The sequence below is a fragment of the Adiantum capillus-veneris genome, chromosome 11 (assembly GCF_014529385.1).
Source record: "Adiantum capillus-veneris isolate H3 chromosome 11, ASM1452938v2, whole genome shotgun sequence".
NCBI lineage: Eukaryota > Viridiplantae > Streptophyta > Polypodiopsida > Polypodiales > Pteridaceae > Adiantum > Adiantum capillus-veneris.
In genome coordinates, this window is record NC_140941.1 from 131,456,612 (window position 1) to 131,483,038 (window position 26,427).

Sequence of the window (26,427 nt, forward strand, 5' to 3'; positions counted from 1 at the left end):
CAGTCTTACCTCAACAATGTGTTGATTGTAGGATTTTCCTACCATGGTTGTGGAAGAAAGGAAGCCTTGGGTTTTTTTAGTTGCATGTGAAGGAAGGCCTTGGCCATATGCAATCACTTATCCTTACACCTTGAAGACCCTTGGTCTTATGAAAGAGCTTTCACATGGGGTGAGAGAAACATGTTATGATTGGCAATGCTTTGGTCGATATGTATGCAAATTATGGTTTCCTTTCAAAACACGTAATGTTTTTTATGACATCCCTCTTCAAACTGTATTCTCTTGGAACACACTGATCCTTGCCACAACCATGTATGGATACAAATGATGACATTGCTAGCTAGTTTAACTAGATGCAAATACTTACAAAAATTTGCGGGCTACCTAGTATGAAAAGGAAAACCATGCAAGACTATCTAATGAAAAAAAATACCAAGAAATTTACCAATAGTATATCATTAGGTCTTGAGAAAATTTCTAAAGACAAGGCCAACCAAGCAAGACTATGTGCATAGGTGTAGAGCTTTTCAAAGTTTGAGTTCTCATTCCCTTAACCAAACAATCAAATTGTGTATCTTGAAGCCTCATCTTCAACAATCCAAATTCCTCTATTCAAAATTGATAAGCTTCAGTAAGAGCCCCCCCCCCCCCCCCCAACCAAACCACCACCACCAAACCCCAAAAAAAGAAAAAATCATAGTTGTCTAACTCATGCGGTGCTCTCCCCTCTAGCTTATCCTACAACATGAGAAGATGACTACAACCCTACTTTTCATGTGAAAGAAGACGACTGACTTATGTGGTGCTCCCCCCTCCAGCCTATCCTACAGCATGAGAAAAGGAATTGAACCCTACTTTGCAGCCCTCATGCCTTGGATCTAACAGAGAGAAACAAGCCACTCTGGATCTATCTCCCATGACGCGGCACAAACAAAGAGAAGTAGCCTTGACTTGTTTTGCGCTTGACTTGCACAATGCCTTTGTAGCTCAATTCTACTTTGCCCCTTCGCTATTGCTCTTTGATAATCCATGCATGTTGAATGTACACACCTCTACTTGTCCTGGCATGTACACACCTATAGCAACCATAACCAAAACTACCCATTGCATTGCATGAGGCCATATACCTTCCAACAACATCCCCACCCTTTATCCACTCAATATTAATGGTGTGTCATAGAAGGTCCCTAACCCCTATGCATCTAAAAAGACCTTCCTTGTGCATTGAGTTTCAATTGTCACTATGACATCCTTCCTCACAGGATATTTATCAACCACCAACAATGACAAAAACAACCACGTGTCGTGCATAGGGTTAGAGGGGATAATCTACAAAGATTTCCCCTTCTCACTTATTTCACAATCTAGAGACACTCACATCCTCCCTTTTCACTTATTTCAAAGAAAAGTAAGGGCACCTATCCACCTCTGCTTCATTGCATCCTTTTCCTTTTCCATACCCATGGGCTTTGGAGCTTCACCTCTCGTGAAAAACCTTACACAGTCCTTTGGAGGTACTACAGAGCTAGTCCCAAATTTGCTAAATTATGATCAACTAAATTTAGAATGACTTGTAAGTTTCAATTTTACCATATGGCTTCCCAAACTTCACGCTTGAAGTCTAATGAGTAAATTTGATTCAATAAAATTTACACAATTAGTTTTTATTTATGAATCCTATAATTGCTCTAATTAATCCTCTTTGTCTTGTACCTTTGATCAATGTTGCTTGAGATAGCTTTATCCTTCCTTGATATGTACCTTGAATTAAGATAATTAAATAGAAATTATCTAATTATTTATGAATCCTATAATTGCTCTAATTAATCCTCTTTGTCTTGTACCTTTGATCAATGTTGCTTGAGATAGCTTTATCCTTCCTTGATATGTACCTTCAATTAAGATAATTAAATAGCAATTATCTTTGCTCCAGTATACACTTCTTTCCTTTGGTCCTAAGCCTTTGACCAAACTAAGTTTATAAGCACTTTAATCAACTTCACTTGTTCTCTTTTATTTTTATTAAACTTAAATGGCCAATTTAAGATGAAAAATACTTTTAGAAGGTTGGAAATTAATTTTCATGAGACTATCTCTCACTTGAAATCATAGTCATCCTTGACTATCGAGTAGACAAAATAAAATCATAGCTACTCCTTTTACTTTGGATAGGGGATCCCTTTTTACCCATCGACATCCTTCCACAATGGTGACTAATTCCACTTGATGCTTGGAAGACTTAGCTATCGCATTCATGTCTCTACTTAGCTCTTACATCTTCTAGAGTAGATTGGCAGAGTCTACTTGGCACACAAGCATGATTCATTGGATGCATACAAATTTTAAAAAAAACTTATAAAAATTAAAAATAAATCTTAGATTTAAAATAAGACAATATATTTTATGGAACATTTTTGTTCATACCTAGTTCTTACCTTTGACATGAGTCATTGTAAGCATTTAAAAGGTTTACATTATCCTTTACATGAATGTCTTGCATCCACCTTGCATCTTTGAAAGGTTGTGCTTGCACCTTGCCGGCATGTGGTCTTCTGCAAGACCTTCCCATGGATGAGTGAACCCACAATGAGATTAGCCGCTGTTGAAGAAACATGTTATGGAAGACAATGCTTTGGGCATAATGTGGCCGCCAAAGGGGTGGCTGCCCATTTAGTAAATAGGCATACATACAATGTGATTGAGGGGGTTAATAGGGAGAAAATGGTACAAGCAGTGAAAGCAGCAGCGTGGAGAGAGGAGAGTGACTTGCGTTGGGTAGTAGAGAGCTTGTATGAGCTCGCATCAAACGAAAGAAACGAACACCAAGTTGGGGCAAATATTTTGGTGCAGCTTGTGATCAATTATATGTAGTTCACCAAGCCCTACCACATCATCAAGCCCGGTCATATGCCACGGCCCACATTAGACACGGCACTATGACTGATGGACAAGAGGAAAAAAAGGGTGTGAAGGGATATATATGAGGATATATCACTGGTGAAGGGGAGACAAGGAAAGTGTCCAGAAGGATATGAGAATAAAGGGAGCTTGATTGCAGGCTCTCTCTCTCTCTCTCGAGTAAGCTCAATCTCTCTCTCTCTCTCTCTCTCTCTCTCTCTCTCTCTCTCTCTCTCTCTCTCTCTCTCTCTCTCTCTCTCTCTCTCTCACACACACACACACACACACACACACACACATGCTAACTCTCTCTCGGCAAAGGAGAGGACTCTCTCTCACACACACTTGACCGTGGAAAAAGGAGAGGATTATCTTTCTCTTGACTTAGCAAAGCAAAGAGGAAAATATCAAAAACAAGCAAAGGGGAGTATTGGGGGAGTAGGGTTGTGAAGGAGGATAGGAAGCAAGGAATACAAAGAGGAGGGAGGAAGCAAAGGGGAGTATTGGGGGAGTAGGGTTGTGAAGGAGGATAGGAAGCAAGGAATACAAAGAGGAGGGAGGAAGGGTAGGGCTTATTTGGGGAGGGGGATACGAAAGGGTGGGGGAGCTCAATTGCAAGAAATCTAGCTTGTTCTCTCTCTGTCTCTCTTGACTTTGTGAAGCATACAAGGAAGAAGAAACAAAGGAGAGGAAGTAAAACTAGTCGGTTTCTCTCAACCAAGGCAAAGGAGCACCAACTTTTAAGCTTTAGTAGCAAGCATACTAAGGTGATACGATTTCAAGGTGTAACCAAGGTTGATTTTTTCTCTCTCAAGGAGATTTTGGGAGGATTAAGCTCTCACAAGCTTGAGAATTGCTCTAGCAGTGACGTTAATGGCCAACATTTTGTAATTGAATTCCACTTTGGTTAACCATTAGTAGCTTAAGGCTTTTAGGGTGTCAATATTAAGTAATCTAAGTGTCCTTTGAGATTTTTGCTTGGTGTCGTGCATATGGTCTCTCATTTTTTCCACAGCAAGCAACTCGATGACCCGTCTCACCACGCAAACCCATTTTTCTCCGACACCATGAGCCTCCTTCTATTTCCCTTCCTCCACTTGCCAACATCCTACAAAAGAAATGCTAGGTACATGGACCAATTAAGTGAAAGAACCTAAAGATTAACTTGATACATGAGCTAACACATGTTTCCCCCTGAAAAAAATCACCTCCCTTACTCCTTGATTTATCTTTGAATAAATCAAGACACACGTACCCTCTACCCATTAAGCATATGTGAGCTATCCTCGACATGTGGTGCAACCAAACTTGAAAGATAAGGACTAGAGTCAACTTGCTAAAAATGAGAGGGCTAATCTAAACTTAGTATTTTTCTTTTTCCTCTCATTTATAAAAAACCATAGTCTTACCTTCAATTTAGCTAGTTCATGTGCAAGACTTTTGCACTATCCTTTGGAGGCCTTGTGAATCTGACATGGGTTAGAGTCTACCTTATAATTTAAAACCCACTAAATTAAGATAGAACTTTGGCAAAAATTAAACGTACCCTTGGGCTGTGGAACTTCATGTTCTATGCAAAACCTTAGCACAATCCTTGGGAGGTACTACAAAGCAAGCTGGTCCCAGAATCTACTAAATCCAGACTCTCTTGTAAGTGTTAAATTTACCCTAAGGATCCCCAAACTTCATATTTAGAGTCTATTGAGTAAATTTGATTACTTAACATCTACACAGCTAGTTTCTACTTTTAAACACCTATGATTGATCTAATTAACATGTATCCTATAACTTGTGATCAAGGTTGCTTGAGAGAGATTTATCCTTTCTTGATATGCACCTTTGATTGAGATAATTAAATAGCAATTATCCTTGCTCTTTTATAGACTTCTTTCCTTTGGTCCCAAGCCTTTGACCGAACTGAGTCTATAAGCACTTAAATTAACTTCACTTGTTCTCTTTTATTTTCCCCAGACTTAAGAGGCCAATTTAAGATGAAAAAACTTTTTAGAAATTTAAAAAATAATTTTCTTGACATTTATTGTCCCTTGAAATCATAGTCATCCTCTACTATGGACTAGAGAAAATAAATTCAATAGCTAGTCCTTTTACTTTGGGTAGAGAATCCCTTTGGGTAGTTAAAAAATAATTTTCTTGACATTAATTGTCCCTTGAAATCAGTCATCCTCTACTATGGAGTAGAGAAAATAAATTTAATAGCTAGTCCTTTTACTTTGGGGAGAGAATCCCTTTTTACTCATTGAAATCATTCCACAATGGTGACTAATTCCACTTGGTGCTTGGAAGAGTTAGATATCGTAAGCATGTCTTTACTTAACCCTTACAATAGATTAGCAAATTCTACTTGACGCTTGAGAGACTATGTTGCCACAAGCATGTAATCTACATAGCCACTAATCATCTTTGATAATAGATTGGCAAAGTCTATTGGGTGCTTGAGAGAAACATGTCTGCCGCAAGCATTAATTATTATAGGCATACACTTTAAAAAATCCTATCGAAAAGAAATCTTAGAGTCAAAACAAGACAAAATTATTTATGGAACCTGTTTGTTTACCTTTGACATGATTCAAAGGTAAGCATTTACAATGATTACATTATCCTTTAATAGGGTGCCTTACATACAACTTACATCTTCAAAAGGATAATTTTTTCAATTTAATAAGATATCGTTGGATAGTCTAACCACTTCTTAAAACCTTGCCTTCATGTTGTAGGATTCTCTTAGGCTGCATGATTTCTTCTTAACCTTCAATCATTAAGACTTATTTGGGGTCTTCTTGGTCCCTTTAAATTGGACGCTTGGTGAAGTGCTTAAAATACTAATGGAGGCTTAACCAAGCTAATGTAAAAGGCTTGAAAATACATATTTGCATGTCTTTTAAAAAGAAAATAGGTCTCAATCATACCTAGTCACCAGTTCCTCTCATATTTTTTGGTATTAGTGCAGCCACACATACCGCTCCCCCACTTTTAAATTTGAAAATTTTTGTCACTTTTTCCTCTCCCCCTTTTGGAGGTGCCGCAAATGCTTTTCTCTCTCTACACCCTCTCTCTAAAACAATTTCGAAGGGTTATGCTTGGGTTTAGGCTTATTTTTCCCTCTCTAGAAGCCATAGCCTATAGATCTAAAGCTCTTTTACCTCCCTCACTCTCTCCATCCTCTATCTCTCTTGTAATAGCTCACCATAGCTCTTTCTCTCTCTCTATTGTGCATTGTTGTAGACCTGCACATCCTTGCAAGATCCATCTCCATTAACATCTCCACCTCCATCTTTAGCTCCACCTCTACCTCCATCCCCATCTCCAATTTCACTTGCACCTCCATCTCCATCTCCATTTCCATCTTTATCTCCATCTACATCTCCAACTATAATGGCTATGCAAGACATCACGACTAAGCCTTCAAAGTTCAGATTACATGTTGATTTGGATCAAGAGTATTCAACTTTGCCAAGCAATCGAGACAATGGGTCTATTTCGATGGACATACTATGATTGCAAGGGAGGAAATCCATTGACCTTTGGACGGATGGAGCAATTTTACCCCTTGATCCTGAGATAGGTGCATCTCCACCATTTTGCAACCACGCAGATCTTATGCTTTTTGGGTGACGGCTACCACGGATTGTTAGGCTATTGCTAGAGGCTTTACACTTTGTACTTGCAAGAGCTCTTCACACGTAATCAGATTCAAAAAAAACTAGACATGCTCCAAGTTGCAAGCTTAGCTAAAAAGGAATAACTTTGGGCATCAGCCTTGACTGCAAAGGAGATATTTATGGTGCAAATAGCATAAGTACGGAAGCAACTTGTAGAGCATAAGGTGAAGCTTGACAATAATAATGAAAGCATCGATCGGGTTGTAGAAAATTACATGCGTCTTCGGCATTCCATTCAAAATCTTAGACGGCATGTCAACCACTTTACTCACCTTCCTATGGGATTCAAAAAGAGACAACAAAAGCACAGGGCTATGGGGCTCCTTGTTAAACTTGGAGGTGCTGATAAGTGACATACACCAAACAAGGTAGCTCTGCAGGTTGTAAGAGTATAACTTGTTAGTAGAGTTTAGTAATTGACTCCTTTTCTATTTTCTTTTTGCAGAGAGTGTGTGGAAGCAATTCTAGGTTGCAAGAGTACCAAGGATACGGTCAAGGCATCCATACTTTGGCTCATGGTTGATGAGAAAGACATTATGAATATGATCTTTGATCCGGAACAAGCTACATTGCGCCAATCCCTTCAAAAACTGCTATTGAAGGAGTTTCAAAATACTATTCCCCTTGCGAAATGCTTATAGTGTGAGACTCATACGGGAACAGTGATAAGGGGTACAAAGCACTGTATACATGCATAACAGGCATCTACGCAACAAGGGAGTGGCTCGATCAATGTTACCAACCCTATACAATATCGTTATGGCAAGAAAACCGCAAACAATGGTTTCAACCCTGCTAGGCGGGTACAAGTGGGTGGATGGCAACATGACAATGTCCTCAAAGAGTTGTTTTTACAACAGGTTCAACAATGTTTCCATTGAAGTAGAAGCTCTACAACAAGCTATGATCCAATATTATGATATCACAATAGAGGAGACAAGTGGAAAAGCTATATTTGTGTTAATATTAGATGAATGTTAGGTTGTCAAGAGTTGCAATAAATAAATATATTTCCATTTCCATTACATACCTCTCTATTAGAAAAGTGATTGTCCTAGTTGCTAAGCTAGCTACAAACCATACTTAGCAAAAAATAATGGTTAAAATTGTGTGTCAAAAATAAAACTCTTAAACTTTAAAAAAAGGAATTTTCTCATGCATGGTCATCCACATACTACACATTCTATGAAGTCTAATTTCATACACAGTGTCGACAACTATTCATCATAAATCAATTCCAAATCCAACTCAAATTCCATATCTAAAATCATTTCCATTATATATTCAAGTAACAAAATCATAGTAAGGGCAATGGTGGCCAGCCACTATAGCATGATTTTGTGATTGGTGTTTTCTAAATCGGTGAACCAACACCATGGAATGTGCTACCAAAATCGGTGAATCTGCACATGTGCTATATAAATTGGCAAATTTACATTGATATTCTTTAAATTAGTGAATTTCTTGTTTGTTGGTATGTTGAATAAATCGACAAATCTGCACTCATGCTACCTAAATCGGTGGATCTTCACGAATACTTGGTGTTGCCTAAACTGACAAATTTAAACTAGGATGAGTATTTACACGTTACCTAAATTAGAGAATTTGTGTGCAGGTAACCAATGGACTAGGCAAGGCATAAAATACAAAACAATTACTACCTGTTTGGTACCAAATTTGAGTAGGTTGGAGTATTAGAGTACATAAAAATATTGACAATCATTCCAAATCACCTAAGCTCATTGTGAGTGGTTATATAATTTCATGAAAAATCATCTCAATAGAAGCTCCAATCAATGTAAGTACAAGGCATGACGTTAGAGATAATTGATTTTACAGCTTATAGCATAATGTAGACAAGTAAAAGAGTTGTGTCTTCTAAAAGTATCTGGCAATATTCTTGCTTATTGCAAAGTTGCTTGAGTATAGCCTCTTGGAAATCTCTGCAAAGAGAGTCACTTAAAGGAATTTGAATATGATGAGCATTAATTTACTAAATTGAGTATATTAAATTGGGAGGATTTTGTGTAAGAAGGTGTTGTAAAAGGTGGTGCAAAATGGAGATCTTAAGATAAGAAAGGGAGTAGAATAAGCACTAGGGTGGTGTAACATATGTGGCATCTAGGTGTAAAGATACATAGAGAGAGAGCTTACTCAACAAAGATAATTGAAATGATCTTGCTAAATGTACATTTAAATGCATTGAGAAATTTCATAACTAGAGGTTCTATGGTATGATAGCATTGTACTTAGCTTTATCCTTTAGTAATCGTTGCCCTACATATGCTTCATCAAGATCTATAGAAGTGACACATAAAGTGGCCACAAGTCTAAATATCTTGATTCTATCAATTTTGAAGCTCACAATTATTGAGAGAATGCGTACTAAAGAGTGGTTTCCTTTGTGATCTATCAAAATTAGAATTAAAAGTCACATTTATGCCTTGATGAGTAGCTTCATAATTGAAAAAATATATATAACATGCAGCTATCAATGGTAAATAACACTGACATAGAAATTTTCCATAAATGATAGTAGAAAATGAAAGTTACCATGAATGAACGTCAACAAATGTTGTTCTAAAGAGATAGAAGGGAGATAGACTTACACGTGTGAACAATCATATTGACAAACACATGCTAGATATGCCATGTGATCAGTCTCACCGAAGTAGAATGATCCATAAGTTTTGGAATATGTTGCATAAGATTATAAATGCATGATATAGGAAACAAGTATAGAATGAAAAAGCAATTATTGATTGAAGGAAGATATTAAATTACCAGAAGTTGACATGAATGAGTGACGTACCTGCTTACAATTGCCATCAAAATTAGAAATATAGTAGACAACACAAAAATGGTTTTCTTGTTTAAAACTTAGGAGTCTACATTTGAAAATGATGCTAAATAAACATAGAGAATAATTATGAACATTTTACTAGCAATAGAAAATCCATATCGCTTATATAGATTATTATTTTTTAGATCAACTTGTGCTTATGCAATTTTGAAATACCTAATTTTGGTTTAAAGTTCAGCAAAAAAAATTATTACTTGTCAACTCGGTGACCATGTTCAACTCAGAGGAACATAGTTGCTTGGAGTAAGCTTCGATTGTGAAGTTGGGTGGTGTATTACACTAGGCTCCCAATTATATATGAGCAGAGACTATTTGCTCCATTTACAATTATTACATTGCGTCGAATTTTGTATATAAAGTGATGTTTTTTGCATAATTTTAATAGTTTGGTTAGTGTTCATGAAAATAGCTTTTTTAATAAATATAAGCAAGATAGAAAATTGACGTAAAGAGGAAGGATTTGAACAAAATACTTATTGGTTGGGATTCCTTGACTCCTTCTCATGTATAACTATAAAAGGATAGTATACAATGTTGTACTTCCTCGGAACACATAATAGTGAGTGTGATGTTACCACTTTTTATATTGCATGAATCTTGTTAAAATGACTCGGAAGTGTCAAAAACTACGAGTCATTTGACTCCACTAATAACAAGATGGGTTATTGTAAGTGGCATCCTTGTCGAGGTTATGTTGCCACTGCCTTTGAGGCAGGGGAAGAACGCATCAGGCCCTTCATGCAAGGACACATATTTGGCATTAATAGAGGTAGCTTAAGGAAATTGTATTGCCTGGCAAAGGTAGCAACACAAGCATTATCTACTCAAGGCCTCAACCATATTCCAAAAATAAGCATCTTAAAATAGCTTCAAAAAGCCTAAAAAGTATGAAACACATCTAGATTTTTTCTTGCATACGCTAGGATAATGTCAAGAAATGGGCTTGCATGGGTCTCACTAACCGTGAGCCTTTCTTCTGCAGAAGCTAATGAAACCTTCTCTTTGCTCTGCATTTTTTGCGCCTTTTTTCATTTGAGAGAATCATCTCTAGTTCTGGAGGGAGGTGACGAGTTCCAAATTTGTGAGGGAATTGAACCTCTGCTTCGGTGACTTATCTCTTCTGCATCTTTGCTTGGTTTGGCGTGAGAAGATAAAGGAGAAGGGTTGTTGGTGGGTGGGGAAATATGTTGACTATATTCATCTCCATCAACTACACTTTGGGGCAACCATTTCAAAGCTTATTGTTAAAGTCTGACAGAGAACAGAGAGAGAGAGAGAGGGGGGGGGGGGGGGGGGGGGGGGGGGGGAGAGATTTTGGCGTCCTTTATTGGCATGTCACGATAGTCAAGAACATGAGTCTGCATGCTTGCATGATGTAGGTTGACCCAGGATGAATGGTAATAGTTGCTTGCCGGTTGGTAGCCATTAGAGTGGCTTTGTTGGTGTGAATACCCGAGATGATACATGACCATGAACTCCGCCCAGTATTCGAAGTGACTCCAAGCATGCTTTTTGATTGTGACACAAAGATAGCATAGGCGGTGAGTATTTGAGTGCACACTGCATGTATAAAAAAATCGTACACACACACACACACACACACACACACACACACACACACACACAGAGCACATGGTGATGCACCTCCTAAAACAAAGTGCTACACGGGCACAACGAGAGAGCAGAGGTGAGAGAAGAGAAGAACAACATGGGCACTGGGTACAATCTCCCCCCATTCAAGCGAGCATTTTTCCCTTGCACGTATTTATTTATTTTTGTGAATGAGAGAGAAAGAGTGTGTGTGGTTGACTAAGAGAGATTGAGAGAGAGTCTGTTCTGAGACTGAAGGGTGTGCATTTACAATTGAAGTCATGCAGCTCAAGGACTAATTGGGTGGTTGATAATTAGGGGTCAATGTCAGCTCAGTGTGTGTGTTTACGTTTGAAATTCTCTTCACATTGAACCATACTCCAAAGATCTTATAGATTAGTATTTATAATTCAATATTAGGACTTGTAATTGTAAATGACACTTTGTTAATTGAAAGCAATGGAAATTGAAAAATAAAGAGAGGCAATAGACATTTTTTTAAGAAAAAACCACGTCTCAAATAACATAAAGACTACATTCCATAAATGTATACATTCATAAATGCCTCACTGTATAGGTCCGAAGCTCCTAGAAATTAATGAAGGTGAGATAAAGTACCAGCCACCATCCACAAAAATGAGATTGTAGAACATGCATCGTTTAATGTGGGAAGACAAGTACTTGACTGTCTCACCACTTGTTATCAATGATGCATCAAAACTAGACATCTCTAACCTACAAGTGACTACTTATTTAGTGTTTTTGGCATTTTGAAGGAGGTATGGTCTAGTACGGTCTTGGTTACCACTACATAACTTGGCTCTGGCCATACCTAGTTTTTGGTTAATAAAATCAATCTTCTTTGACAAGTATCAATTGAGATCCTTGTTGTCAGCCTTATAGCAGTTTGTTTATCCTAAAAAATACAAAACATCTCGTGGTTTATATATGTCTACAAGGTTCCCTTAGTATTCTATTTGTACATATGTATTTGAATGGCTTACATGATTTTTGTTGTAAGGGTTATGTATAAGCTTAATTGATTCGTTGAAGGTGAAAACAACCTCTTGGGTTGCCCACATAATTTTCTCATGAGAATATCACCGCAAGGGTAAAGACATGCCTTCATACAATACTTTAATTAAAAACCTTATTTTAAAAAACCTTAGCAAGGTATGTAAAGAACATCATATTTTCATGGATTGGGATACATTAGTATCAAATCAAGTAAATGAAAAATAGAGGACAACCTAATTAGGTTGGAAAGGGGTACACATGTTGGATTGTGTGGGGAATTCTAGAAAAATCCTTCCAACTATCGAGTAGACTGAGAGTAGTTGCGGTGGAACAACCCAGGGTACTTGAAATTTTGTAGCTGCTAAGAATAAAGGCATCTTATGGCTCATTTCTATGTGTAACTCCATCACCATTTGCCTGTGAATTGGTACAAAATCATATAGTGACATTTTGATGATGTCTTGGGATCTTAATTGTTGATATTATTAGTAGCTAAGTGGAGTTAGTTAACACAAAGTATGTATGTGGATTTGTGAAGGTGTGTGAAATGTTAAAGTTGTGAGATCTCCTATGCTTAAATGAGATACATGTATGTATGTGTGTGTGTGTGTGTGTGTGTGTGTGTGTGTGTGTGTGTGTGTGTGTGTGTGTGAGAGAGAGAGAGAGAGAGAGAGACATCCAAGGTGCAAGTCCAATTATGTCTTAATGATGAGTCATAATGTTGTGTGTGTGTGTGTGTGTGTGTGTGTGTGTGTGTGTGTGTGTGTGTGTGTGTGTGTGTGTGTGTGTGTGTGTGTGTGTGTGTGTGTGTGTGTGTGTGTATGGATGTGAGCGTTATGATCAACGAGGGAGAGAGATAGAGATAGCATGCAGATCCCATGTTTATGAAAATGTGGTCCCTTCACTACTCTATTTCAATTCCCTCTTGAGTATTGGGCCTTGGGCGAGCTGGTTATTGCAGAAGAAGTTCTATCTTTGCATGTTGTGTTGGATGTTCAAGTCCTTTTCGAGATCAAGCCCGGTAGATACTTGAGGGCTCTCGATATTGTGTTCACAATTTTTTTTAAAAATCTTTGATTGTCGAATAGATACTCGAGGGCTCTCGATATTGTGTTCACAATGTAAAACAAATTCTCAGATGGTACTTCTAGTTCTCCTTCTTCCTAATACTCAAGCTTCACATAGTTAAAACTTCTCATCCTTCTTCTTCAAGCATTTTGAGTTATTCACCTTGCCTACTTCTTCTACTACAATTTATCTAGTGTTTCTTTGCACACACACGCACACATGCATATATCTATATCAGATCCAATCAAGTAATTTCCATAATTGGACGTGATATCACTATTATATTAAAAAGTTTACATCAATACCATCAAAAATTAATTACTATGTGAACAATCTTTAGGCTTTCCTAAGTATGTAAGATATCATTATTCTTGATGTCCTATTCATGTTGCTAGATAAGAATTAATTGTGCCCCAAAAATTTTTAGAGATATACAATATTAAGAAGAGATTAAATAAAAAAAATATGTAAAAAAATAGAAGTATATAATTGTACTTATCTGTGTTACACAATCGTGAAGAGATATGTTGCTGAAAGAAAAATCTTGCACCGGTTGTCTTCTTGTTATCAAGAGAGTATCCTCAGCTTTGATACCACTACAGTAGGTAGGAGCGAAGAGGGCCTGCAAAATACACCAAAACTACATACTGCCACGAATAAATCATTAGACCTTCATACCTGATGAACCGTCTTTACACATAATCAAGTTATATGCACAGAGAGAGAGAGAGAGAGAGAGAGAGAGAGAGAGAGAGAGAGAGAGAGAGAGAGCACGTGTTATTGCACCTCTTAAAACAGAGTGATATACTGGCACAGTGAAAAAGGAAAGGTGAGAGAAGAGAAGAACAACACAGGCACTGGGTACAATCTCCCCCTTGTGCAAGAGTGAGTATTTTCCTCTTGCACGTACTTATTTATAGGTTTTTAGAATTCTGAAAATGACCATGACTCATAAAGAGCACTTTAATAATAAAATATTCATAATTGTGCTTTCCTTTTGCATAGTCCCTTGATCGCATATGCTTTTGCTACCTAGCAGCTGCAATAAATAAACATTTTCCCATCTCCGTTACATTTTGAGCCTTTGTGAGTTGACATACTCTCTCATTCACTCAGATAGACCGACAGAAAATTGTTGTCTTGTTCCGCAAAGTCTATTTTCTTGTAGACAACGGTTTTGAGATATAACTCCAAAAACTTATCCACATACCTTTGAGTAGACTCACAGGGTATCATCTTCAAACTTTGCTATTCCATAAGAACTTTGTATTTGGCATCGCTTGAGAGGAATAGATTCATGATTGCAATCCTCAAAACCTTCCATGTCTTTGGAGCTTCACTTTAAATACAAGACTTGCCCTCCATTGATGGGCTGATTTTTGGAAATGCATGGAAACGTTACGTAGCTTTGAAGATACCGAAAAATCTTCAATCTCCAAAAGCCGCATCAAATTGTAGGATAAAAGCCAACACTTTATGAATTTCTCCAAAGGTTCCATCATAGGTAAGGAAATTGATATTCTTGCCTCCCTTTTAAGAAAAAAAATAGTCCTCTGTGATCTCTTCCATCCACATTCCTTGTTTACCCCTCCCCTTTTCTTTCTTGGATGATGAGTCATTGCTCTCCTTATAGAAAGATGGTGATAACGATTGGAAAGAAGAACAAGAAGAAGAAGAAGAGGATGGTGACCACTTTCTTTGCGTCCTCGTTTTTTGGTTGTTTTCTCCCTTCTTAGAATGAGCATGGAAGAAAGTGCTTGATGACTTCCTCTTCTTGACAAGTCTTGGTGACCACTTTGCCCACCGTCTTCTTCGGTCCGCTTCACTTTCAGAGGTAATGGGAGTATCACTTCATACCTCTCCCTTGAAAGTTCTTGATGCGTAGCATCTTCTTGGACAAATTTCCATGGAGGTCCTTCCTGCATTTCCCCTTCATGATTTCTCTTTTGAATATCTCCATAAGAGGCCTCATAGGAGCTCTCCCTTCTTGAATACGTGGAGGAACTTGAAGAACTTGTAATTGTCTTTGAACCTCCACTTGCAAGGAAAGATTATCCATGGCTTCTTGAAGCTTGCCAACAAGGTAGTTGGCAATTCTTCAACCATCATCAATGTTTATATCATGTGCTAAATTCAAGCTATCGATATTAATCAAATTCTCTTAATTATGTTGTGCCATGACTAAAGTTTCTTATATGTGTATTCTAGCTTTCTTTAGCACTTTCAAAACCTTAGTTGCTACTCCTCTTGAAAATAAGCATTCAAGTATCCACACATGTGGTTTAGAACATGGTTAAATGAAAAAATAGTGGAGTGGATTTAACATTGCTAAGCTGGCACCGGTTTCTATCAAGCTTGTTAACAGCTCAATAACGATTAAGTCATAGATAAATCTAAAAAGACTCCATTATTAAGGCCATAGTTCCTGATTGTGTACTTCAAACCCTACTAAGTAGGCATGCTAGCAAAGATAATAAATCCCAGTCACACTTATCCTATTACAATGAACAATTCCATCCTTTCATAGATTACTCAAGGATCTCTCTTCTTAAGCAAGAACAAAGAAACCTCAATTCTGATATTAATATCAAAGAATCTAATACTTTCATCTAATCACAACGAAATTAGCTAATGAAAAGAGAGTTTCTCATGAAGAGCCTTCTTTAGAGGAGAGGTGTGGATAGTATAGGGCTGATTTCATTGCATCATTACACATTAAAACCTCCAATCATGAAACATAACTTGAAGAGAGCACATTAGGATTGACAACTTGTTGAAGACTGGATTTGCTTAAAGTCGATCCCCTGTCCAAAAGGACTTTGTATTATAACTCTCTCAATAAGAGCTTTGATTACAATTATAAGCTTGTACTTTTGCGATGCTTCCTTGAACCAATGAAGATGGTGAACTCCATTATTTAATTAACCATACATGGTGTAGCCTTCCTTCCCAAGCCCTAAATACCCAAGCAGGAAGAAAGAACTATGGAGATGGAGATAAATGAATGTGAAGAGAAGTACTTTCAAAAAGAAGAAGAAGTATGCTTACTCTATGAGCAAGCTTTTAGCATAGCCAAATTAATAAAGAAGAAAAAGATAAGCTTCCATGTATCTACTTGCTTGAATTTGCATCCATAGCCAAGTACTTGAGCAAGGAGATCGTCTCTTGAGCTCCCAAGGAAGAGGGAGTGAGAGAACACTTCCTTGGGCACCTTGGGCTCTTAAGAATGAGAGAAAACGAGAGAGAGTACACAGATTTTTCAACAAATCCCCTTGTTTTTCCCTTCTCCCACTTACCAAAAATCTCCAAAAGGAATGCCAGATACATACCAATCAAGTGAATGAACTTAAAGAGAAACTTGATACATAAGCTAACACATGTTTCCACCTTGCTATTCTTGAAAAAACTAGTCTCCCCTTACTCCTTGACTTATCTTTGAATAAGGAATACATGCACACACATGCACCTACCCATTAAGCATATGTAATGTGGTCTACCCAAGCTTAAAAGAGGGGACTAGAGTTAACTTCCAAAAAATGGGAGGATTGAATAAACCATCTTTTTTTTTCGCCTCATTAATTAAAAACCATAGTATTACCTTCAATTTAATTAGCTCATGTGCAAAACCTTTGCACTATTCTTTGGGAGCCTTATAAAGCTAACCTGGGCTAGAGTCTATCTACTAATTCAGGAGTTGCTAAATTATGATAGACCTTGGTAAAGATTAAACCTACTTTTAGACTGTGGAGATTTACCTCTTGTGCAAAACCTTGGCACAATCTTTTGGAAGTACTATGAATCTGGTCCCGAAACTTGCTAAACTTAGACTATCTTTGATAAGTTTTAGGTTTATCCTAAGGCTTCCCAAACTTCATACTTAAAGTCTAATGGGTAAATTTGATTACTTAGAATTTATACAATAAGTTTCTACTTGTTAAAACTCCTATAATATTGAACATTTTTATCATATACCTTTGATCAAAGTTGTTCAAGATAGTGCATCATTTCCCAACCTGTACTTTTCACCAAGACAATTAAACAACAATTATCCTTGCACTTTTATATACTTCTTTCCTTTGGTTATATGATATTGACCAAACTAAATCTATATAAGCACTTCACTCAATTTCACTTAATCTCTTTTATTTTTCCCAAACTCTAGTGGCCAATTTAAGATGAAAATAATTTTAGAAGATTAAAAACCAATTGCAATGACTTCATCTTGAGCCCTAGGCCTTTTGCATGTGGAGCTTATGAAATACACTTCCATATACTATAAGATGCAAACACCATCTTAAAGTCATTAACAAGGCTTTGGGGGACCGACATTGGTACTGCATTTCACTCCGGTCACGGGCAATGGATTTTTATTTTTAGGGGGGGGGGGGGGGGGGGGTTTCCAAAAGACTTCTTTGTGTATAGACTGAAAGTCGCTTTGAATACACCCTCCTAATCAAGCACATACGTGAATGCTCTTTTAAGTGGAGACAAGAAGGCATGAAAGCAATAGCTCTGTCACTTAGTGTCGAGGAGTCACAGAGATGCTATTGTCAAGACCATAAGCACCCTACCTCGTGTGCAATCATCAATTCTAATGTATACATGGGAGTATAGACTTATGACTAATAAACATCCTCCTCACTTAACTCGCATGATTAGTACACTAATTTGTTACACTACCTGAAAGAAGAAATCTTGGGACATCTTCTAAGTAGGCGTGACCCTAGTGCTTCGAGAAGATTAAGAGCTGGGCCGTCATATAAGTAGGCGTGACCCTAGAGCTTCGAGAAGAATAAGAGTAGAGACTTTTAACGTCGTAGAAACAATCCAATGAGAGGTATCCAACAGGTCTTGATCCGAAAACCTCATAGTCCATAGGAGTTGGGAAATTGGGGGGAGGGGGAGTCATAGTCCATAGGAAATTGGGGGGGGAGGAGATTTTGTACGTCGTTGGAACCGAGGGGCTGTGTGTGTGTGTGTGTGTGTGTGTGTGTGTGTGTGTGTGAGTGAGTGAGTGAGTGAGTGAGAGAGAGAGAGAGAGAGAGAGAGAGAGAGCAAGGTCACATCTGCTCCCACATAAAAATAAGTGGGTAGGCAATTAGAGATTATTGTGAAGTTCAGGAAATCATTTTGACGTGAAGTTCTTAGGAGGCTGACTCATGAGTAGGGCTGTTTTCTCCTTGAATGACTTTGCTATCTTCTAAGAATTAAATCCCAATTTCTATCTAGCCACCCCAAGGTGAAGGACAACACCAGTGTAAGCATACCCCTAATCATGTGCAGACAAACCATCTTAACAATCACAAAATACTGCAAAACACCAAGTTTTATGTTACAAAGGCCAATGCATTTCTGCACTTTTGATGCTCTTTCTTCCTTGACCACATACCAAACCCAGAGGACCTGTACTTAGAAGTAATATACATTGATTCCACACATCTCAACAGAGGTTAATATCAGCACACTATAGAAGGCCATGACATGCTTATATCAGTTATAGCTACTCTACATAGCAATGTCACTGCATGTATTCCTAGTGCCTAAGGTCAACATAAAATGCACAACAACAAAAACCACATACAAAATCTCATCTTCACATCATACAACAGCTACACCTGCATTTGGCTGGTTTACCCTGCTTCATCTTCCTCTTTGGACGCGTCGCAATCGTGGGTTCATGCATCTCTTCGTGATTTCCCATGATGGCATTCTCAATCCTCTCCATGGGACTTTGCCTCATTGTCACCGCAGGGGTTTGCCTATGCACCATCCTCTGTTTCTGTACAAAGCTTGACGTTTCGCACACGGTCGTACTGGCAAGGGGTTGACGCTTGCGGTTTCTTGCCGGTTTTGCTGCTTTCACTCCATTAGACCGGCTGTCAGCTCCAGAAAAACCGAAGAGCGCCACAAAATCCCTCTTTGAGACCAATGGTTTCAAGACCTTTTGCTCCTCATTCTCTATAGATAAAGTGGCCGCTTTGTAGACGAGTTCATGAACTATGGAGCTGCAGAAGAGAATTGTATCCGTTGCCTCTTCAAGAGTGAGGCTTCGCTTTGACAGTGGCACACCGGGCAGTTGCTTTAGCGTTGGATCATCTGCGACACAAAGACTTCACAGGTCAGATGACTTGTCCTAAATCTCATTTGAGTAGGATTGTTCACTAAGAGGGAATCCAATCAGCTTGGTTCAAGCATTTGTAGCATGGGTGAAGGCATGATTATGACTTACCTAGGAGGCTCATATGCATAACCTGTGCTGATTGTCTGCATGACTATGCATGAAATATCACCAAAAAAATCCAACTGAGAGCACTCACGTTCATGGGGGTGTCCTAGATCTTGTTAATATAAAAGCACATTAAACATTAGGTTGAGAACGTTACTACTACAAAAAAAGCCAATGAAAGAGAGAGAACACAACAATTAAAGACAAGAGAAGAGGGGCAAACTGCAATAGCATGGATATCAGCACACAATTGACTTGGACAAAATGGACAGCATGACAAAACAAATAAAATCTAATAATCAGCAGACTAAATTCAGATAAGGCATCGAAACCATTCTCCGATTAGGGCAGAGGCTCAAGTCTTTTGTGCTGCCCCTGCTGTGAAAGACCAGCCTCGAAACAAACAGACATAGCTGGCCACCAGCCACTGAGAAACAAAAAATGCTGCATGGTTGGTTTACTCAGCCAGCAATAAAAACAATCGAAACATGCTCTTATAAGGCCACATATACCCAAAATAGGTTCATTATTTCAAAAGGGTATTATTATGATCAAGCTACTAGAGTAGCATGCATTTTCTCAAGCTTTAATCAGAAAAGGGATTCTCAAGTCATGTTATGAGATATTGCCACCTGTTGCCACTCCTTGGTCTTGCATTGGTAGCTTCTGAGACCTTCACCAAACCACTTAGTCAAGAACACAACAACAGTAAGAAACCTATGTTCTTAACCTACAAGCATAGTGAAAGGTGCAATAGACCTCCACAAAATCAACTAGACACCAAATCACCAGCTTGGGAGACCTCAGCCTTTGCCCTGTATCAGTTGAGCTGTATATTTGGATACTTATCGAAAACATAGTCTCCGGATTGGCCCACTATCAAGGGAGGGAGAAGCCTGCCATCTGGTTCCATCTGCTGTTGCTTCCAAAAAACAGATGGAAACCTCCTACAAGTTCTAAGAGAAGAAAAACAAAACCATCCAGATCATACCAAGGACAAGCTTGCAAAGCTGCAAGGCAGTTCACAATAAGTCAAGAAAGCTAGAAAAGTCAGACAAGGGAAAAAAACTCTGAAACGAGCCTCTTTAAATGGCTCAGAGACACAAAAAAATTATCTTTTACTTATTCAGGTGCACACTCTCCACCAACAACGCATTCTACGGCTCTACAATGTCTTGATAGATAGTTATGGTTCATCTGGTGGCTGTTGTGGAGATACAAGTTTCAACGTCAAGGATACCTGTTTGTGATGCTTCATTAGCATTTCTACCTTGGTAGAATATGAAGCCAAAAGACGTAAAAAGACTTCAACCTGTTTATGTCCTTCATTAGCATTTCTACCTTCATAGAATACGAAGCCAGTGCACAAGAAGTTGTCACTAAAAGACTTGACACAACTCTTGCTTCAAAAGATACTTCAACCTGTTTGTCCTTCATTAGCATTTCTACCTTTATAGAATATGAATCCAATGCACAAAACTTGCCAGTAAAAGACTCGACAAACCCAACTTCAAAACGTGGTAATGATGCACAGCATGAGAAAAGAGTTATTAGGAGTACTTAGTAATAAGAGAATCCTCACCAGTGGTTAAGGTCTCTCCTGCAAGCCTCCGGGCAATGCAAGCATCCGAGTACCTCCCTGATTGCCCAGTACAGGCTGCGTCTGTACATCCATGCTGCACTGCATCATCAACAAGCATGGTAATTCTTGGGGCACAACTGCCAATTAATGATAGGACATCTTGCTGGGCAGATCTATCAGAAGTTGAGACACGCACTAGGGGATTTTCTGAGTAAACCTCAGAAGATGATGCTTCAGTGGCAATTTCATGCAAGTCAGTCACCAGAGAATGTAACCCATCTTGGACCGAAGCATTGAAATATGTTGAAAAAGCACATGTGGCAGAGACTTCAGAATCACTATGAAAAGCATCATCGACCACCTCTGTTGGGGCCATACACAAGGGCACTCCCTTCTTCAATGAGTCTCGATCTAAACTGCTCGATACCCTCTCTACAGAACGACTTGTGTCCATTACAGCTATAGACTCAGAGTGCGCATTTCCAACCATTGCACCCCCCAAGCTTTCAAGATCTGCGGATTTCCCGCTGCCAAGAGCTGAAGCCAAGCTCCTTACAAGGCTATGTGAATCAGACATGAAGGAGTCACAGCTGCCATTCTTCTCACCAAACAATGAGCCATCATGCGAGCGAGTATAATAACCCTTCATTGGACTGTGCTTTCTGAATGACCCTAGGTCACTAAGCACTCTTTGGGATCCATGCTGAGAGAGCCCATTACCAATGCCCACATATGATGGGTGTGCTTTGCCCGAAGAGGCTGGTTTTTGATCCTCTGCATGATTCTCTTTCACTGTGCTTTCCTCTGATGTGAGGTCAATGTCCTTTGATTGTCCTGTAGAGGTGTTTACAGATGCATGGTCTTCAGCACCCTGGTATGTATGCCTTCCTCTTACACAGCTATCAGCAGGGATACTCAATTCACTTGTGTCAGAATCCATGGCACAACTTGTGTCTTCATGCTGTGCTTTATCATCAACTGGCCCTTGCTTTAGGTATTGAGCTGGCAGAACACAAGTACCTTCGCTATTTGTAAGCAAGTTTTTTATGTTCCCTACTGGTAATCCCTTATTCTTTTCAGCAGTGCTAAAAAAACTGAGCTTATGACCATCGGCAGAGTTGTCTGCCTGCCCCTTGGAACCAGACAACCTTTCTTCACTGTCTCTCACACAATACTTACTTTGGCATCCCAAATTCTCCTCTTCAGAATTTAAGCTACATTCACTTTCCTCCTCTATGGTCTCCTGTATTCCACTTAGAGAGACCTCACGGGCAGGCTGCTCACATTTTGAATTGGCGGCAGCAGCTTCAGTTGCAGTCTCCACATGCAAGCCTTCACTTCTAGGCGCGTGCATACTACTACTTTGAGCAGAAAAAGAGTCCATGAAAAGGCCTGACGATCGCAGATGTATGCCACTAGGTTTACTGGTATAGAACGATGTTACTGGAGCGCTTGATAATAAAGGTCGAAACATTGCCTGTGCATTACGGCGCTGCACCTGCTGTTGTCATTTCAATGTCAAAGGAAGCCATGTCAATTCAGTATCGATGAGGACTAAGTACCAAGAACATCTTTGACCAAAGGGAACAAAAAAAAGCTCACATCAGAGAATTGAGAAAGGACAATACATACCGCTTGTCGTTCATACGACTTTCTGGCTGCAAGAGACAAGAAAGGCATTGCATCCCCAGTGGCCCCAGAAGATCTCATCTGTCGTTTTGCAGGCAAGACAGATCTCCTCAAAGAAGACTCCTCAGTCTTTGAGGTGACAGCATTGGCACGTTTCGACCCACTGTCAGACTTCACGCTACCTGACAAGACTGATTCGGCCATGTCCACATCATCATCATATGAGACAACTGAAGCCTTACTGTTCTGGGAGCTGCTGTGATCATTGGAATAGCTTAGGCTCCAGTTTCCCGAACCATCAGGAGAATCTGCCTGCCATCGTGACTGGCTACTGGCATCGAACATCTCTGCAGAGGAGCCTCTAATCTTTGCTTTATTCTTGGAGATATGCGAAAAACCCCTTTGGAACGTGCGGTCAGACAAAGATGTGCGAAGATTGGGAGGTGGCTCAGCAGAAAACCCTGGAAGAGATGGCTCCCAAGGGCCCAACTTTGGTGATAATGATTTTCCTCTACTTCGACCACTCATAGGTACAGCTCTGTTTGCCGACGATGGAGATGTGTTGTTGCGGCGAAGTGTAGGTGTCAATGACCTTGAGCTTGACCTAGTTGCAGCAGTAGAGTTTCTCCCAGTGGGAGTAACTGGTCTGCATGGTGATGAAGATCTCATGGTCGGGCTAGACCTGCTTGTGAGTGAAGGAGATAGCGGCCTTCCTCTACAGGTGCTAACTGTGCTGCTCGTAGATGAAGCCGTGCTAGGGCGTTTCGGACTTGGATTTCCACCATGTATGACTTTGGGAGAAGGTTCTTGTGGATAAGACAGCTGTGAAGCAGTTACTCACGTAAGAGCAAGCATTCATTGTACTGCACATCCATGTTTATCCATAATCTACAACCACTGCATACTCAAGCATACGTTGCATTCCACAACCGCAAGCAAATATATGTCAATGCATCCTACAGCATGCATTCATAGCGTACATCCCCTCAGTATGCACAAGAATAACAACACTACGTACTAGTACATTGTAGAAAGCAAAAGCACAGTAAATGCACAAGTTTATGATGCTGTACTCAACTGCAAAAGACTATTCCTCAAACTAAAATACAGGAAATCTGATGAACTTTCTCTACAACTGAAGCTTCATGATTGACATGCACGACAAACTCACAATTTAAGAATGCTTCCAGACAACTTAAGGACAATTTTTCTCACACCAGAAGTCACACTCAGAAACCATATGATGCTTCTTAACCACAGTCGGCTTAAACTTAAGGTTTGTTATCGTTACCCGTGCAGACCTAGACACTGAAGCAGATCTAGTGAGTACCCGTCTCTGCGACAAATTGACAATCGGTCCATCTTGATCAAGTGATGGGAAGAGGGGAGTGCTAGGTGGAGTCAAAAGCCTGCACACAAATAGCTCTGAATTGTTACTCAAGAATCAGGTGGACAATGGGCCCTTAGCACTCAAATGTAGCGGGGAGCACTCCAATCCTCCCATCCTTATGTATACATGTAATCATTGAACATACTGTACATTGTTTCACAATTTTCTCGCAATATTCCAGACATTTATTGCCGCCAGTCAGAAAGATTATGTCACAGAAAACTTACCAGTCAAAGTCATTCTTCTCTGAATCTAGAGGAAGAAGCTCCCGACCAGTTCGAGTGGGCGTTGCAGCTGAAACACAGAATGCAGAAAATTCATTATTGCAACCTATGCAACTACTTCATGCCGGACTACAGCATCTGCAAATGGGTGGCAATATGAAAAATTCACAACACCACCACCTACAGCTCAAAAGACAAGGGAAAACAGGCCAAAGTCTAGCTCAGGTCACTAAGAAGAAGCACAAAGTAAAGCTGGATCTTACTTGGAGATACATCAACATCATCTGCCAAGAGGTAGAGAAAATTTCTCCGTTCTCGCCTCCGCATGTCATGGAATAAGGCCAAGTCCTCATCTCTGCCATCTCTTTGCCTGGTTCCCATGTTGTGACGCCGTCCGTTCATGTCAGGAGATAGAGCTCATGTGTGCATGCAATGAACCACAGTAAGAAAAAGGCCTGCACCACGTCTGCATTTGGTCGAAAGAAGGCAGCGACGGGAAGCCAACAGCACAGAATTATTCGTCGTAAAGCAGCTGGCACAGAATGCAACTCTCGTCGGGGACAGTCGAGTGCAGAATTGAGATAACTCTGCATGCAAGCTGAGAGTGGGGGAGCAAAATGCAGTTAGCTGGGAGCTAAGGCATCAAGACCTGCATCCGGCCGTAAGAGGACTGCTGCTGAAGCAACCACTAGTCGAAACTTAGAGAGGAAGCAGGGGATGGTGAGAGGAGAAAAGAGAGGCAGGGCTCAGCAAAGGTGCGAGCGACATAACAATTCTCGTGGGAGTGGGCAGGAAAAGGGAAAGCTAAAAGAGGTAGAGTAGCAAATTCTGAGTAAAAGCTTCCCCCGGCTTTCCTCTACAGACCAGCCCCTATGCCCCACACACACACATACACATCGAGTTTTGCTGGTTTCGTCAACACGCGCTGCCGCGCACATACACTCGCTCACACTCTCTCTATCTCTCTCTACACTGTCTACGCAAACACCTGTCTCTCACTCGATGGTGTGCTCTGCCCCCTCGACCCTCTCTACACCCATACGAGCGCACCCTTTCTTTGGCTCCACTTTTTCCCCTTTCCCGCTACCTGGAGTCCTCAACTTCTCCAATGCGCAACGGCGGCAACAGAACACCTCTCTCTTCTCTAAACAGAGAGAGAGAGAGAGAACCTCTCAACCTCTCTCTCTCTCTCGCTGAATTCCACACGCTGGCACACAGAGAGAGCTTGCGAAGAAAAAATGGCGCTCCTTGGAGTCCCTCCCTGTGTGTGTGTCTCTCTCTCTCTCTCAAATTCGCACATGGGTAGTTTGCATCCTTTCGTCCATCAAGCACATTGCTTCATAATAAGAGAGAGAATGAGCGTTGCTTCATACGTGGCCCCGTAGGCCCTGTGTGGGAGATAGCAAGGAGATTTTGAGCAGGGAGAAAGAGGCTCAGGGCTTTCTATCTGTCTCGCACAATGCCCAGTCTCTTCATAGGCTAGAACACGAGTATACGAGAATAGTAGACGCGATCCCACACTGCAAGCTCCTCTTGATTGCTGTCGTCTCGTTGGCAAGAAAACAAGGGGCTAGAAAGAGAAAAGTGGGCTGTTGCAACTTGCAAGCTGAAGAGAGAGATGAGAGAGATACGGGGCACAGCACAACATTGCTGAAAGACAATTCAATTCATCGAAGCAAACACACAAAACCCATCAATGTCTGCATGCATGAAGGGGGGCTCCTCATTTGTAGAGAGAGAAGCGCAATGCATGCAGACTCATTGCAATGTGCAGAGTCTAGAGATGAGAGGAGAGAGAGAGAGAGAGAGAGAGCTCCTCGCGATCTCAACATTCCCAAGTACCTGTCGCAGCAAAAGACGCTCATTGTGTTGTGTTAATTAGAAAACAGGGTAGTAGAGATTTGTAGAGAGAGGAAGCGCACAGCCATAAGTTACAACAAGCGAGGAAGGAGAGAGAAGCTCATTCTGCGTGTAGGAAGGTTCTCTCTCTAGCATATTGGTAGAAAGAGAAGGGGGAGAGAGATTAAAAAGTGGACATGATAAGGGGCCCTAGCGCGGGAAGAGGGAGGACAAAAGTAGTAGAAAAGAGCTTTTGTAGCAGAAAGAGAAAGTGTGAGCCTGTGTGTATGTGTGTAGAGGAGAGAGAATGTGGGGCCCATTTGAGAACCTAGAGAGAGAGAGAGTGGGTTGTATATCAGAGAGATGTGGGTCCTTCTGCATCTCGCGGGTAAAGCTTTTGGAGGGAAAGATAGGGCTAGCT

General features: G+C 40.0%; 1 protein-coding gene across 3 annotated transcripts; it reads right to left on the reverse strand.

The window, feature by feature from the left end:
• Positions 1–18,424: 18,424 nt before the first annotated feature.
• LOC147448019 (uncharacterized) lies at positions 18,425–26,063 on the reverse strand. 3 transcript variants are annotated; one of them, XM_086523919.1, is made up of 6 exons: positions 24,431–26,063; positions 24,171–24,237; positions 23,845–23,962; positions 22,557–23,375; positions 20,925–22,422; positions 18,425–19,212 (listed from the first exon to the last, which is right to left on the reverse strand). In XM_086523919.1, exons 1-6 carry the CDS (start codon positions 24,567–24,569, stop codon positions 18,710–18,712), a joined length of 3,144 nt encoding a protein of 1,047 aa, XP_086380045.1. In that variant the 5' UTR covers positions 24,570–26,063; the 3' UTR covers positions 18,425–18,709. The 3 variants fall into 3 exon arrangements, with proteins under 3 accessions (XP_086380045.1, XP_086380046.1, XP_086380044.1); XM_086523920.1 differs by having other exon boundaries at positions 20,925–22,425; positions 23,884–23,962; positions 24,431–26,062; XM_086523918.1 differs by having other exon boundaries at positions 20,925–22,425; positions 24,431–26,061.
• Positions 26,064–26,427: the final 364 nt, after the last annotated feature.